General features: G+C 33.4%; 1 protein-coding gene across 4 annotated transcripts in view; it reads left to right on the top strand.

Annotated features, from left to right (window-relative positions):
- Positions 1–1,090: 1,090 nt before the first annotated feature.
- USP25 (ubiquitin specific peptidase 25) overlaps positions 1,091–16,361 on the top strand; it is a 50,566-nt gene continuing 35,295 nt past the window's right edge. For all 4 annotated transcript variants that reach the window (XM_082391944.1, XM_082391943.1, XM_082391941.1 and 1 more), the window contains exons 1-7: positions 1,091–1,239; positions 1,588–1,683; positions 2,867–3,028; positions 3,656–3,882; positions 6,873–6,943; positions 8,050–8,278; positions 9,715–9,915. In XM_082391944.1, coding sequence (XP_082248070.1) covers positions 1,592–1,683; positions 2,867–3,028; positions 3,656–3,882; positions 6,873–6,943; positions 8,050–8,278; positions 9,715–9,915 — 982 coding nt within the window. In that variant the 5' untranslated portion in view covers positions 1,091–1,239; positions 1,588–1,591. The remainder of the gene's footprint in view (positions 1,240–1,587; positions 1,684–2,866; positions 3,029–3,655; positions 3,883–6,872; positions 6,944–8,049; positions 8,279–9,714; positions 9,916–16,361) is intronic.

The following is a 16,361-nucleotide window of genomic DNA, read 5'->3' as shown; positions in this document are numbered from 1 at the left end:
GGAGAAATCGTTTTTAATAACCATTTATTTTTATTGATTTTATTTACAGAAAAGTAGCAACTTTCAAGATCATATTCAGTTTGCCACATGTGCCACATTTCTGCTTTTCTTTTTCTTGAACGTTTGAATTTAAATTAGCATACTCTTAGCTTATTGACATTTATGTGGTGACATTTTTGTGGCACTTAAAAATACCATACATGATATAGTATACAACAGTTTCTTTTTACAGAAGTACATTGCACGGCTTAAAATAAGCACTTTAGAAATACTTGTTACATTATTTTATACTTCTGTATTTGTTAATTCACAAGTCTGTTCCTTTTTCTTTCTCTTTAAATAAGGTTTATGTAAAGCTTGAATCTGTTTATTGAAATAATTTTGAAGTTTTGTTGCATTTCACGCTTAACTGAACAGTTGCCAAAGTGTGTGGAGGAGTTGCCTCATAGCAGTGAGGCATTCAATTCTTTAAGCACTAGTCATTTTTAAAAATATTAAATGTAGTTATCATCAGTATAAACTCTGTTTGCTAATGATAGATCTTTTTCTCAAATTTGTCAAAATTCCAGTGGGAACATGAAATTTAAAACAGGAAAGTATCAGTTTCTAGTTTTAGCATGAGAATTGTGATCATTTATGCTATAAAATATTTTTTTTCTTTAGTGTACTACCTCTTACATGTTACTTTGTCACAGGTTTTTGACAGCGTGGTTGATTGTATTAAGTATATGTGCCATTCCAGGTAGTAATTGTGACATAATATTGAAGAAGCAAGAAAACTTGAGATACTAAGCCATACTTTTATTCAGTGTCTTTCTCTTTGGGTTAGAAATTCTAATGTAAAGAATTAATCATTGAAGAAGGAGAGTCATTAGAAGATTTTTCTCTTTCCTGGTTGTGTGTTACCCCATTGGAATTTTCAAAAGGTGTGAAAAACTTTTAGGAGGAAGTTCAGTTTTAACTAAATTGCATACCCAATCAATTATTTGTGATGTTAGCATTATGATGATGCATATAAAAATGCCACTGCTAACCAACATCCTGTGCCTAAAATTGCAATGGAGAAAACAGAAAGGTGATATTAAGGGGTTTTGTTATTGCTTTCTTTCAGCATTGGTTTACCGAACTACCACCTGTGTTAACGTTTGAATTGTCAAGATTTGAATTTAATCAGGCATTGGGAAGACCAGAAAAAATTCACAACAAATTGGAATTTCCTCAAGTTTTATATCTGGACAGGTATGGTTTGGTATACAGCATGACTTAGTTTTGAAACACTTCAGTATCCAGTGAAGAGTTATTGTGCTTAGAGAAAATTTTTGCTTAATTTCCTTAAAATAATTTTTACTTTTTGCTTAATGTATCTAATACTATTTGTCAAGGAAACTGGAGTTCTCTTTTTATTTAGAAAAGTATAGTTACTGGGAATAATGTTATAAGGAAAAATACTAATTTGTATTGTCTGTATGATGTTTTATTATAAAATTTTGGATAAGTTGATCTTCTGTAGTGATGGCTAGACTTAATATTGTGTCTACTTCTATATTTGAAAATACTAATAATTGCTGTATTTCTTTTTCCTGATAGATACATGCACAGAAACAGAGAAATAACAAGAATTAAGAGGGAAGAGATCAAGAGACTAAAAGATTACCTCACAGTATTGCAACAGAGACTTGAAAGGTATTGAAACTTTTGTGAAATTATGAGCTAACTATAGGAAGTCATATTTTTAGTGACTACCTAGAGCTTTAATTTAAAATTTGCTTTGAATGATTTGTGATTCTAGGAGTAAATAATCATTCTGGATTGATATTTTGCTTGAATAGTTTAGGCTTGAGTTTCGTTAGAGACTAAAATAATTCATAGTTGGCATTAGAAGATGATTTTATTGTTTAAAATTAAATATTCCTACCATCAAGAGGTAATACGCATGGTACTAAAAATAGATGTAAAGTTAAACTAATCTATGATTGAGATTTCTTCTTGTGTGAGACTAAATATTACTCTTGAGATTTCCCTTAAAACGAACGGTAACTGAGTTTTTCTCCTTAACACAGAAGATAAAAGCTCAGATGCCTACGAGAGGCTCATGGAGGCTTTATAAAGAAGGGGGGAAGCAAGTCAAGCGTAAGCTGGTGGGCAGAGGGAGTCAGAGAGCACATCCCTGTGGAGAGAGGGTGGCTGCTGTCGGCACTAGTAGGCGGTGCCACGCATGACCATCATCTTCCTGTTGTCTATAGCTTCGCATTGTTTCCAGAAGAAGCCAGAATCTAGAGTATGAAATATTCTGTAGTTCAGACAAAAGTCTACAGGCTGAAATGTGGTCTGAAAGATCCCAGTTTGCAACCTCTGATCTAATCTGTATTCCCTTGTTTTAGTATTAATTTGAAAGTTAATAGCCTACAACTTTTTGTACAAAATAATGTTATTTTTCAATAGTTTTAATTCTTAAAAGGTATCAGTAATCATATTGAAAAATAATCAGACGTAAACGGTGGGAGGATAATATTTGTCACCATCTTGAGACCAGATAACAGATCTAAAAATAAAAGTCTCAGGAGATGGAAATGTCAGTTTTCGTTTTACTATTGGGTTACAACTTAGAGCAGCATCTAAAATTTATAACAGTATATACACACATTCAGTCTTAACCAGCTTTGGTTTTGCGTTCCTTTGGAGAACATTTAATTTATTTCTTGAGTGTATATTTAGTTTTACCATCTTCATTTGAAAGCAAAATTAATTTCATTGTTGAGGAATATTTATTGAAATGTTTTTATTATGTTTTATAACAATTATTGAAAAAAAAAACAAATGTGCTTTATACACAAATGAAAGCATTCATACATTTTATGGTTAACAGGTATTTAAGCTATGGTTCGGGTCCCAAACGATTCCCCTTGGTGGATGTTCTGCAGTATGCGTTGGAATTTGCCTCAAGTAAACCTGTTTGCACTTCTCCTGTTGATGATATTGATGCTAGTTCCCCATCTAGTGGTTCTGTACCATCACAGACATTACCAAGGTAAAAAGTTTTCTTGATAGAAGAGACAGCTGTGTTACTGTATTACGTAATAATATAATTGATGCCTTTAAAGACGGTTTTATAAAATGCATGTTATGATTTATTTTAGTGAACACTAAAAAGATGACGTTCACTTAGAAGGTTGTATGCTTCTGGGGGCTTTCTTATTTCATTGTTTCAATGGATTTTATGGTTGTGGATTGAAATTTTCATCATACTTTTTTTCCATTCAGAATTATACTTTAGGTTGTATGTTATATGTATCAACCTTTCATCCATGAAAATACTACTGTTAAATTAGAAAATTTTCTGTAATGTGAGCTGCTAAGTATTAGCAAGGGAAGGTTTTATAATTCTGGTATATGTAAGATTTGTATAAATAAATATGATTAAGCCATTTCTACTATAAAGCCCCAATTTTATCCTTATAGTAATGTAGTTCCATATATTAAGAATCTCATTAGGTTATTAGATTAATCCATGTATTTCTGGGTTTTTATTTTTAAGAAACCTTTTTCCTTTTGAAATTATAAGCCTATTTAATGCTATTTGTTTGGCACATAATCATTGTCCAGAGCTTCAACTTGAAAAGTTTAATAATGAATATTCTGTGCTTTAAAAATACAGCACAACAGACCAGCAGGGAGCTCCTTCTTTAGAACTGCCAAGCACATCACCCGCATCAATAGCTGCCATTTCATCGAGATCAGTAATACACAAACCATTCACTCAGTCTCGGATGCCTCCAGATTTGCCCATGCATCCAGCACCAAGGCACATAACAGAAGAGGAACTCTCTGTGCTAGAAAGCTGTTTACATCGCTGGAGGACAGAAATAGAAAATGACACCAGAGGTAAGAAGCTTCTCATAGCAGAGCTACTCTACCTCAGATGGACATGATTAATGTTAGAATTGAGAAGGGAAGTCACCTGTGGATTATGGGTTTCATATGTAAATATTAATAAAGGTTTTTTTCCCCCTACAAAGTGTTTTCTATAAGATAAACTAGTTTGGCTTCCTTTTTTATGATCTTAATATCAGGTTTAGAGAGACCAAAAGATTTTCCCTGGATTACTTAGCTAATTAATGACCTAACAGATGGTCTGATTTTCTGGTTTAGTGCTCTAAATTTATATCAAACTGGTATTCACAGGTACTCCATTGGTGAAACATCATACAGCATCAGATTTTGTACTTAATCAGTTACGTACCTCCCTTGATGTTTGTGCAGTGAGTTCAAGTGATACAATGTTTTCTTTAGGTTGAAGAATTAGAAATGTGAATTTTAATATTCATTCTGCTCTAGTAGGTTTCCAAATATGATCTATTAGCTCAGTGCCAGTCTATAACGAGTTTTAACTGGCATGTAGTAAAATAAGAAAAGTAAGGACAGTGCTCTGTGGGGTGTGTGTGTGTGTTAGTGTTAAGTTGCCATATGTCCATGCTTGGAAGGAACTCTCCTTTATTCTGAAATTATCTCCTTCCTACTTTACTGCTGTTAAAATCTCCTTTTTCTTAAAATGAAGTGATATTAATATTTTATGGTAGTTTTATCATAATTTTTCTTGCATGTCAAAATATAATAACCTATTATTGCTCCCTAATTTTATCCTAATTTTATTGATCTATAAAAAAAAATCTAGGAGTTACTCTTTTTATACCAAAAGGTTGGACTTGTACTAAACACTTGTTAGATTTTAAATGCCCAACTAGATGCTTTATAGACAATATGGAAATAAAGAGCAGTCCTAATTTAATAGGGAGTAAATAGGGTGTGGTGGCAACTAACAGCATTAGTAACTAAAGATTTTCCTTAGTATTTTTCATATCTAAGGAAATTTTTTGTATTTGAAATCATTATAAACATTAATTAAGCACATAGTTTTTCCTGAATACTGTGCTAGGTGTTGGATAATTTTCTACTGGACTTGGCAGATTGTGTTTGTTTTCGTAAGATTACATTCAGAAGGCTGAAAGCTAAGAACTTCTGACACCAAGGTAGTAGCATTGAGGGAGGAAAGAAATGAATTTGGTATATTCTTTGATGTGGGTCATTGACAAGAGGGAAGAGAGAGAGGGGGGGGGATCAGGGATGATTCCCTTAGTTGCTCATAGTGATATGTATAACTACATAGATGGAATGCACTTTGGAAATGAGCAAACTGGTGGGGAGCAGGCCCCCACCTTGGGGGAGGAAGTAGGAATATGATGAGTCCACTTCTGGCCATTTTAAGTTAGAGGAACTTGAGAGACATGTCATAAGGTTTTGAACCTATAATATTATGCATCAAGTATTAAAGATTTTCCTTGGAATATTTGTTTTCTCTCTTTTATCCCTGATGATATTTGCTGTTAGCATTATTTTTTAAACTATTACATAGTATTCCAATATATGAATATGATATAATTTATTCAATTTCTATGTTGTTACTAACTACCAACAAAGCTGGCCTTCTGCATACATATTAACATACTTTTTGAGTTGAATATATTCAAAATGCCATTTCTGATCCAAAGTGTATATACTTAAAATTTTGACTATTTAAAAATTTCCCTCCCAAAACAATGAGGCAGTTTACATTCCCAATAATTTTGTGTGAGAGAACCTGTTTCCCAGTATTCTCCCTAGCTCTGGGCACTTTTTAATTTGTGGTAGTCTGATAGTTGAAATGAAAATGGTATTTCAGTGTCTTGATTTGCATTTCATTAATTATGAGTGAAATTCTATTTTTCTATAAATTTGTGACCTTTGCCCATTTTTTATATTGAACTATTTGTCCTTCTCTTATTGCTTAATAGAAATTTTAATGTTATGGGTATTAACCTGTTGCCTGTAGTGTATGCTGCAGATAATATTTTTCCAGTTTGTCATTTGATTTTCTTTATGTTGGTTTTTGTTTTGTTTCTATAATAATAGATTTTCTTAAATTTGGGGAGTCTTTTCATTTATGGTTACTGGATTTTCTAACAAGCTGTAAAAGGCCTTTACCTAGTCTAAAGTTCCTAATTTTCTTTTGTAGTCTTTGGTGTTTTTTTCCTGATTCTTTTTAACAGCTTCATAGTATAGTGTGGTTATACTATAATTTAACCATTTCCCTATTGACAAATATTTAGGTTGTCTCCACTTTTTAAAAAACAATTAGAGGCAATATAACTGTGAAACATCCCTGCCTCTAAATAATTTTGTAGGATAGATTTCTACTGGAAGTAGAAATAATGAGTAATGGGAGTCTCATAACTTTATTTCCATTGGTGATTATAGTGGATTTTTATTCAGTTACTTCTATCCATATACATATATGTATGTGTGTGTGTGATGTGTGGTGAAGTTATTTTATTTCACTCTAAAGGTTTTCGTATAGTTATAGCTCCCCTTTTCCACTTATGTGCCCTAATTTCCTCTGGCTCCAAACTTATATATTTTAACACAGGGGGAACTTCATCAAGATAAAGAACTTTGTTTTTGATTTAGGGCAATAAAAGAATAAACTACAGGAAAAAAATAAAGTTTTTCCTTTTTCATAGAAATATGTAGGGGGGGTTAGCTTTAATTTTCATTGGAAACTTCCTTTATAAATTTGAACAAAGTTCAGTTTTATTGGCTCTGCACATTTTTTAAATAAACCATATTTGTTTCGTTTTTCATTTTTCATTTGTGCTATATCTTTTATTAAGAACTAAATTTCATTTTATACAAATTCTGAATAGTAAGTTTTAGAACAGTTTTAGAAACTTTTTCTTATTCCTCTAACATATTGGTAGGAAAACCTTTATTCCCTACCTTATAAGTCTCAGTAGAAACATACTTGATGTTAATCATTAAATGGCATCTTCTATCCTTAGATTTGCAGGAAAGCATATCTAGAATCCATCGCACAATTGAACTAATGTACTCTGACAAATCTATGATCCAAGTAAGTTGAATTTTGAGCTAGTAAGCATTATCAAAATTATTTACATATTTTAATTTATCTGTGTTATTTATCATAATTCTCATACTTTTTCTTATAAAATTGTTGAACTTTAAGATTTTTATATTAATATTTTCCTCATTCAGTTGTATTCTCATACTGTATTTATTGCCTACCTTTTTATTCTTTTATAATAAAATTTATCAAAAATTCCCAAATGGCCTTAGCATTTTAAAAAACTTCCATGGGAAAATTATATGGTTGTTTAACGATATTAAGATTATGAGAGTGGGGCTTCCCTGGTGGTGCAGTGGTTAAGAATCCGCCTGCCAATGCAGGGGACACGGGTTGAAGCCCTGGGCCGGGAAGATCCTACATGCTGCGGAGCAACTAAGCCCATGTGCCACAACTACTGAGCCTGCGCTCTAGAGCCCGTGGGCCACAACTACTGAAGCCCGCGGGCCACAACTACTGAAGCCCGCGCGCCTAGAGCCCATGCTCTGCAACAAGAGAAGCCACCGCAATGAGAAGCCCGCGCACCGCCATGAAGCGTAGCCCCCCACTCACCGCAACTAGAGAAAGCCCGCGAGCAGCAACAAAGACCCTGCGCAGCCAAAAATAAATAAACAAACAAACAAACAAATAAATAAATAAATAAAAGATTATGGGAGAAGGTAAAGGTCTCAGTTACATTTTAACTTCTGAGGCTCATATAATGGCTTGTTATATAAGCCATTTTGCTGAACTCATCCATCAATTTATAACTGTGAAGATATAAACAAATCATGTGCTATATATAAAAGTGTTCATCATAAGTTCTTTATTCGAAAGAAATAACTTAAATAGATCGACAAATATATTTCCAGAGTTTTGAAAATCATCTTATTTACATACCTGTTTTACATGTCTTTAGTTTGCTTATCCTCTCTGCCCCCTGCCTTCTTTTATTTCATAGTTTAATTTTTTCAAAACTTTAATCCCAGCCAATTTACTCTTGTTAAAAAACATATGCTCCTATGGGATCCCCCAGTCAGATGGTTTGTGGGTTTCATGGGATGTGGTGTAATAGACTGCATAACTACAGTTTAACTCTTCTTTTTCATATTTAGGTTCCTTATCGCTTACATGCTGTTTTAGTTCATGAAGGCCAAGCTAATGCCGGGCACTACTGGGCATACATTTTTGATCATCGTGAAAACAGGTGGATGAAGTACAATGATATTGCTGTAACAAAATCATCATGGGAAGAGCTAGTGAGGGACTCTTTTGGTGGTTATAGAAATGCCAGTGCATACTGTTTAATGTACATAAATGATAAGCCACAATTCTTAATGCAAGGTAAGAATATGAAATATATAGGGTGGTATGTATTTTTAAATAAGTAACCCTTTTATGTGACTCTGGTCTCTGGTGTGATTAATTAAGTGTGGTTTACTAAAGAGTGTGATGAATATGATTAGAAAATGCTGTTGGGTTATTGTAGGTGAGAAAACTGGAATTGAAAAGTAATGTGACCAGGGCTGAAAACTGGAATATATTTTGTATTCAAAGTTAACTATTTAGTAACTATTATAAAATATAAATCTGATTTTTTTCTCCTTGTTAAAATCCCTTTAATGACTGTGTCACACATTGACTCATATTCAAGCTCCTTAACCTAACATATAAAGCCTCCATCTTCTGGCCTCTAATTGTCTCTCCAGCTTCATTTATAACCATTGTCCATTTCAAACTTTATGTACTTTACTGATATTTGAACTTCTTTGGCTCACACCAAATCATTTCACACATTTATATCTATATGTTCTTATGTTTTTTATTTTTATTTTTTGCCAGTAATGATCTTATTTCTTTCTTGTTTTGCCTAATTCCTTCTCATCGCTCCAGATTCAATTCAGATGTCATCTGCTCTGCCAAGTTTTCCTTGACCTGCCACAAAGTATCCCTCCTTGTGTTCTCATAGCATACCTCTATTGGGCACTTATTATGTGTTGGAATTGTATGTTGACTTGTCTTTCCCACTTCACTCTGATCGGCTCAAAGCCAGGGACCATTTCATACTATGTCTTAATCTTTTTATTTCTCATATTCTAATATAGGCTTTGCATATAAAAAGCACTTAATAAAGGTTTGTTGAGACTGATAAAAATAAACTTTCCTTTTGTATTTAACCATTTAGCAAAACTAGTTAGGCAGTTCATTTATGACTGAAAGCTAAAATTTATTTTGTGTGTGTGTGGTAGAGGTTGAGTAACCCTCTTAAGTACTACTTATGTGATGTTTAAAGAAATCTTGCTATATTGATTGATTAGTTTTCAAATTGCATATAAGTATATTGCTATACTTAACTGCTTCAGATGAAAAAGAATTTTAGTTCTATTTTGAGTTTTTGAGGTTATGAGTTATTTCTTCTCATTTTGTGGTAAGTTTTACTTCATGAATAATCAAACGTCTGGTATTTTATAATAGAAAAAGTAGAACTATGTCAGTGTTTGAAAAGTAGCAAACAATTTTGGCCTTATGTCTTGTTCCATTTTTTAACTCTTCAGCCTAAAAGCAAAAGCTGAGAACATTACCTATAATGGATTATCAAACGTTTGCATCATTGTTTTTCTGAGCATTTGTTTGAGTTTTCTTTTAATATATAGGTAATATTGATTCGCCAAGTGGTAATAATTTGTACTTTAAATACATTTGAAACATCTTCTATTTTGAGCTTTGCATTTTTTCTTTAATCCTTAATTTTATAATAGTTTTTGAAATATGATTTGCAGAGGAGTTTAATAAAGAAACTGGGCAGGCCCTTGTTGGAATAGAAACACTACCACCAGACTTAAGAGATTTTGTTGAGGAAGACAACCAGCGATTTGAGAAAGAACTAGAAGAATGGGATGCACAGCTTGCCCAGAAAGCTTTGCAGGAAAAACTTTTAGCATCTCAGAAATTGAGAGAGTCAGAGTCTTCTGTGACAACAGGTTAGTCCGCTTTTATTGCATTTTATTATCAATATCATATTTATTGATATTTTATTATAAAAATAAGATATGCTCATTGAAAAAGCAAAAACAACATAAAACTTTAGTTATCCTAAAATATGAAGACTCCAGTAAAAATCATCTGAAATTCCATCACTCAGAGATAATAAAAGGCAACAATTTAGCTTACCCCTTTGCCAGATAACACTCTATGTACATATATATTGTTTTCAAGTTAAATGAGATGATTCTGCTAACTCTCCCTCTACCTATTCTGCCTACTTTGATTGACTTTTCTTGGCAAGATGCTTAGAAAAACTGTGAAACCACAGGTAACCCAAGCCAATTCACTAAAGCTATCAAAGGAATGAACTCTAATAATTTCATATTTGAGCAAAATAACACTACTGGTAAATAGTATTAATTCATGTAGGGTATTTATTTGATTTTTTTTCAGAATTCTTAAAGTTAAAAACAAAATTAGCAGGAACTAAATATTTAATATATTCCAAGCAAAAATCTATATAGATCTGTAAAACAAATGAGAAGATAAGTGTATAAAAATATAAATATTAAACATTCTACAATTATTAGGTGATGAAATCAATAAAATATCAAGAACACTGTACAAAAATATGTTCTAGCAAAGCTGAAAATACAATGTCTAATGATTTTTTTTAAGATTAATTTCATCACTAAGTTGTCAAAATATTTTAGGATAACATTTTGTACTGTAGGAAAGGTGCTATTTCTGTTTAGTGGTTGGGGAAATGAGAAGAGATAAATTAAACATATTTTCCTTAACCCCATTTGTCTCTTTCTCTCTCTTTTTTTTTTTTTTTTTTTTTTAAATCTGTGTGTTTTGTTTTTATTTTTTAAGAAAGCATTTTAGGTGTTTAATTTCATCTTTTATAGACAGATTCCCATGCAGCTTTACCTAGGTAGGTTTCAGCATTATCATCTGAACTTTAGAAGGAATTATTCTTTCAATGAGAGATTTATAGTACCACAATATGGTATGGTGACTGATGTAGGCATGCACAGATCTTTCCAAACTTGGAACTTGTTCTCATATGAGTTGAATATTTGAGTCCTTGATCTTGATTTTAAGTGACATTGATTCAGAATTTTTAAAAGACCAAGATAATGGTATTATACCAACAAAGATACCAACATATTGATACAGAAATGCAGTACAGTATATCTGAATACCACCATTGTAGTCTCTGGTGAGCTCTACCAGACGAGGACTGTACTTTTCTTCCTGTACATCAAGGGCCACTGTGTAGAACAGGTGAAACTCTATAGTTTCATAACAATGCAGTTTCATTATAGTAACTTTGTCCATATTAGTAGGAAGTAAAATAGCTCAGTAGATATCAAGAGGTTTCTGAGTTCAAATCACAGTGTAGTAACTATGTTATAGTTCCTTTCATTTTTGAGTCAGTTCCATCTCTTTGTGATTTCATCCCTTGTCTTCTGGACATATCCTTTCCAAATTACTCCCTAGAACTTGCCCCAAGATGGAACTACTCTGTTATTCTTTGCTTAACTTTTAAGTGCTCCAGTTGCACATGGCTCTTCTTACCTTATTAGTGGGAGGACAGGGCTGCATAATTGGCGTGCTAGTGGCACCTAAGCGCTCAGATGAAGGTGAGTGCTCCAGTCATTGGTTAAGCTCCAACCGTATTATTCTTGGCTCAGTTATATTTTGTAACATCAAAATATTAAATTCTGTACAGTCTCTTTTCCATCTTTTCTGTTTCTCACGAGACTATCTAAATTTACAGACTTAACACATTTTATTTTTACTAAATCAGACTAATACATATTCCCCACTAATATTCCTGTCTGACAGGACTAGCCAGCTTTTCCCTATCATTTACATTTGTCATCTTATATTCCCTCGCTATGAAAAGGCCACATGTGTATGCTCCACACCCTTTTTATCCTGATCAATACTTCCTATTATACACTTTATATGCTGTTTTGTAAGTTTTAAAAAATTCAGCAGTAGGTATTGGGCATATATGTTCATGTCCCTCTTTAGTATTTAAAAAAAAAAAAAACTTGAAGAGAAATACAGATGTATTTCTGAAAGGAGCCAGAATAACTAAAAAATAAAGAGATGGAAAAGGTCAATTCATATGTAATTGTTATGATAATTATCTTCCAGACTGGTTTTTAGAAAGCAGTGACAATACTGCCTCAGTAGAAAACATTGTGTCCTGTATAGAATTGCTAGAAATATGCATTTTGAGTTAGTAGAAATAGAATGTTCTAAATCTATAAATTTGGGGGTGAGATTATTGTTTAAAAGATTGGTTTCTATTACTGTATTATCTTACATATCATATTAAGAAATCCATATTCTGTTACAGGGGAATTTAACATACCACAATTGAATAAGGGAATGTATTATAGTGTTCATTGGAATCACTTACATCCTATCATTAGTAGAGAAATTTTACTTTAATGCCTATGCCATCTTTTTCCTGTTTCTCCTCACAGTTTTCAAAGTAATTTGTTTAATTTGGTATAATACTTTCAGACTGTCAAAGAGAACCTGTGTTTAAATCTCTCAGGTGTGCACTAGGATTATGAGTGACTAGTGGAAGTAATACAAGGAAATCTTGTGCATAAAATCCATCAGAGTGATTTTTTTTTCTCTCCCTGCAAATCTTTTCAGTAAAGCTGTAACCTAAGAACCATTAAAATCCAATTTCTTAAGGGTGATATTCCAAATAAGAATATTAATTTATATAGTATTAATTAAATGAGTATTTGTTCCTCTTCTCTAACAGGTGACCAAGAAATCCATAGGCATCACTTCTCCCACACGATTCATTGTCTTACTGAAACTAAATAATAAATGATAGAAAAGTATTCTTTAGTCCATCTCACACTACCTCCCTAATCTGCCTACTGCGAAAGAAAACTTACCTTAACACTTATGTTTAGAGATTTAGCCAACAGTTCTTTACCGCGGTGTGTATCGATACCTCAGAATTACCTGGGGGACTTTTTCTGAGTATAAACAGGACATACCACCTAAGATTTACTGGGATCAGAATCAGTGGAGGAAGAGTCCAGAATATATATTTTTAAAAAGATGGTCAGATAATTCTGAGGTGTACCTGTGGTTAAGCAGCATGGCTCTAGGCTGTATGTATAAAACAAATTATTCTGAAGGAGAGAGAGCTTTGCCTGTTACTGTTTTGCTTGTGTTACCCATATCTTACTCAAAAACTATTTGAAGTCCTTACAATATATATAACATACTCGGATTTTAAAAACAAAAAGAAACTGAAACCAAAAAATGAGGTACAAATGGTCTACAAATCAAAAATAAGCTGATATTCCAGGAAAGTACAGTTGGTTCCTGAGAGTAAGACCTGGCAGAATGAACAATATCCTCAATATTTTCAAGTTCCTTTAAAACAGGGACCGGGTGATGTTCTTATTTAAATCTCCAGAATCTAGCATAATAAATGACACATGGTTGATGCCCCTTGAATATTTTCTGATTTGATTTCATTCCCTATGGAAATTGCAATAATGAGTTTCCTAGGGGTGATCCTCAGTGTATGGGAATGCAACCATTTTAAAAGGATAGCCAGTGTGAAATAGATAGCTAGTGGGAAGCTGCTGCATAGCACAGGGAGATCAGCTCGGTGCTTTGTGACCACCTAGAGGCGTGGGATTGGGAAGGAGGCTTAAGAGGGAGGGGATATGGGGATATATGTATGCATATAGCTGATTCACTTTGTTGTACAGCAGAAACTAACACAACATTGTAAAGCAATTATACTCCAATAAAGATGTATATGTAAAAAAAAAAAGGGTAGCCAAAATAACTATACGTTAGGGAAGAAGGCTAAACGTATGTTGTGCATGTATAGCTCTATCCTGGATAATTTTTAGGTTTAACTTCGGTTCCTAAGCCTCTGCTCCCCACATTGCTGAGAATTCTGTTTGTGGTGCCACCTAGGCATCTGAAGTCTTAAAATTGTTTCTGTGATGATTCTATGCAGCCAGCTTAGCGTGGCTCTTTATAGGCTGCTTTTGGGGAATCATTGATTTTAAATACATTTCTGTAAGAAAAATGGACTGCTGTTCTTTGACACAGTACTCTTTAAATATTGTTCTAAATTTGCATGTAATAAATATGACTCATTAGTAAGTTAAGGTATGAAATACTTCTGAAAGATACAAGTTATTGTTCTTTTTTTAAATAGTTGATTAGAGAGCAGACCTTTATGCTTTAACAGAAAGTCAATGGCTTGTCAAGTTGACTCTCTTAAAATGCTAAAGACCATAACCAGGAAACAGGCACAGAACACCCCCAAGGTCCTCCCAACCCCTTACTTCAACATGAAGGTGGACTAAAGGAGCAAGTTCTGAGTACTCTCAGAATGTTGGATTTTATATAACAGCCAAATAGGTGAACGAATAAGTTCTATTATCAACATAGAACATGGCTGGAAAATATCTTATGTGGAGGATAGCCATCCAAAAATCTCAGTGAAGCATCCATAAACTAAATAAATGATTTGAAAGATACTCCAGGTACAGGGCCATTTTACACCTCTACAGAGAACTGGTCATTCACGGTGAAATGAGTGTGTTCAGGAGTTTGTAGCTGCAGGTAGGTAACCAAGGAAGACTTCCAGGAATTAAGAATAACAAATGTCACATAAGTAATCACCAGCTGTATTTCAAGCTGAAGCCTGAACAATAACACTTTAATAACTGTGGGACCAGTTAGTACATAAAATGCCAGTTAGTGCATAAAGGAAACAGCGTGGTCTCTGTTTATTGAGCTCCTACCATTTATATAGGCCAGCAGGGATGAGACTTCTCTAGGGATACAGGATGAACAAAAACTGTTGCGTGAGACTCCTATAGGGTTACAGGATGAACAAAAACTGTTGTGTGTGCAAAAAACATAAAAGAGCCAGATGTTTTGTCCTAATGCTGTTTTTAACAAAGAAATGGAAATTGCCTAAATGTATGGTAAAATATTAGTTGTATGAGCCCTTTATACTGAAGAACATGGTATAATCAGTAAAAATTGTATCGACAGGAAGAATGATTGTTATATTAAGTTTAAAAACAGTATATTCAGAATAACTTTTTAAAAAAAAAATTTGGGTAGGTAAAATCTGGAATATATAATACTAAAAATATTAATAGTGCTTATCTCTGGATAGTGGAAAGAGCTTTCTGTTTTCCTCCTTTGGTTATTTGTTTGTTCTAGTGAACATGTTTTTTACTCTTCTGGTTTGACAAAATGAAGCTAAAACCTCTTTTCTTTTTTATGAAGACCCTCTATTATAATCTGACTCCCTTGTAATTCTTCCAAAACTACTATTCTATGTTTCATCTAAACCAGGGTATTCCCCATTATTCTTGCTTGTAGGTTATTTTCCTGTAATTAAGGCTTTGCTCGTGAAGTATCCTTCATTTGGAAAATGTCCTCTTATCCTCACTATTCTTGAAATTTTGTCCATTTTAAGACTTTGCTCATATCCCCAAATCTTTATGAATCCCCCTAATTACCCCTGTAGTAATTATTACCTTTTACAGTGCCTTTGCATATGCTATTCCTTCTGCCTGGAATCATCTTCTTTCTCATCAAGATAATTTTCTCTACAAATCCTTCAAGACTCAGCTCAGTTGGCATTCCTCCGTTCTTAGCATGCAGCATCATTCCAAGTGTGTGTATTAGGTCCACAATGCTTCTGTAGGACCTTGTGCATAAGTCTGTTATTGCATTCAGTACTTCGTATTGTAATGGAGTATACATTTATCTGATTTTGTTGAGAGTTCCTTAAAGTGAGTAAATTTTGTTTTTTTTTTTTTACATTGTTAATACCTAGCTCGGTACTGAAAATGGCATATGCTCAACAAACATGTTGGGAATGAAGTTTGGATTTTTGTTTCCAAACTCCCAGAACTCGAATCCTTATAGGTTTACCTACTGTGATTACAGTACCACTCAAATAAGTTCCCTGGAAGATATTTACACAGGGAAAATTCTAGAGGAAATAGTTTTATATGACATTTAGGCAAAATCATTCAGCATCACATAAGGTTTTTCGACTCAAATCCCTATGTGGAAGGAAACCTTGACGCTGGGGACCTAAGGTGTATTTGACTGTGTCGATCAGATAAAATTACTTTTTATCTTAAGGACTTAATTTACATACATTGTCCAGGTTTCCCTGGCTTAGACCAGTGTCACACCAGATGGATTTCTTGGCCCTCATTGCATTAAGCTCACATCCTACTATCAACTACTGATGTTTTATCTATTACAGTGAGAAGAGACAAAGGGGGAAAACACAAGTAATGAAATCTTTATCAACAAGAAGTCTGTCTCTGTTAATCCCTAAAGCAGCTGACTTAAGCCACTTATGAAACCTTCCAGAAGCAGAAGCCTT

The sequence above is a fragment of the Balaenoptera borealis genome (assembly GCF_965194805.1).
Source record: "Balaenoptera borealis genome assembly, chromosome: 5".
Classification (NCBI taxonomy): Eukaryota; Metazoa; Chordata; class Mammalia; order Artiodactyla; family Balaenopteridae; genus Balaenoptera; species Balaenoptera borealis.
Note: the sequence above shows the minus strand (reverse complement) of the source record. Positions and strands in the feature narration are given on the sequence as shown.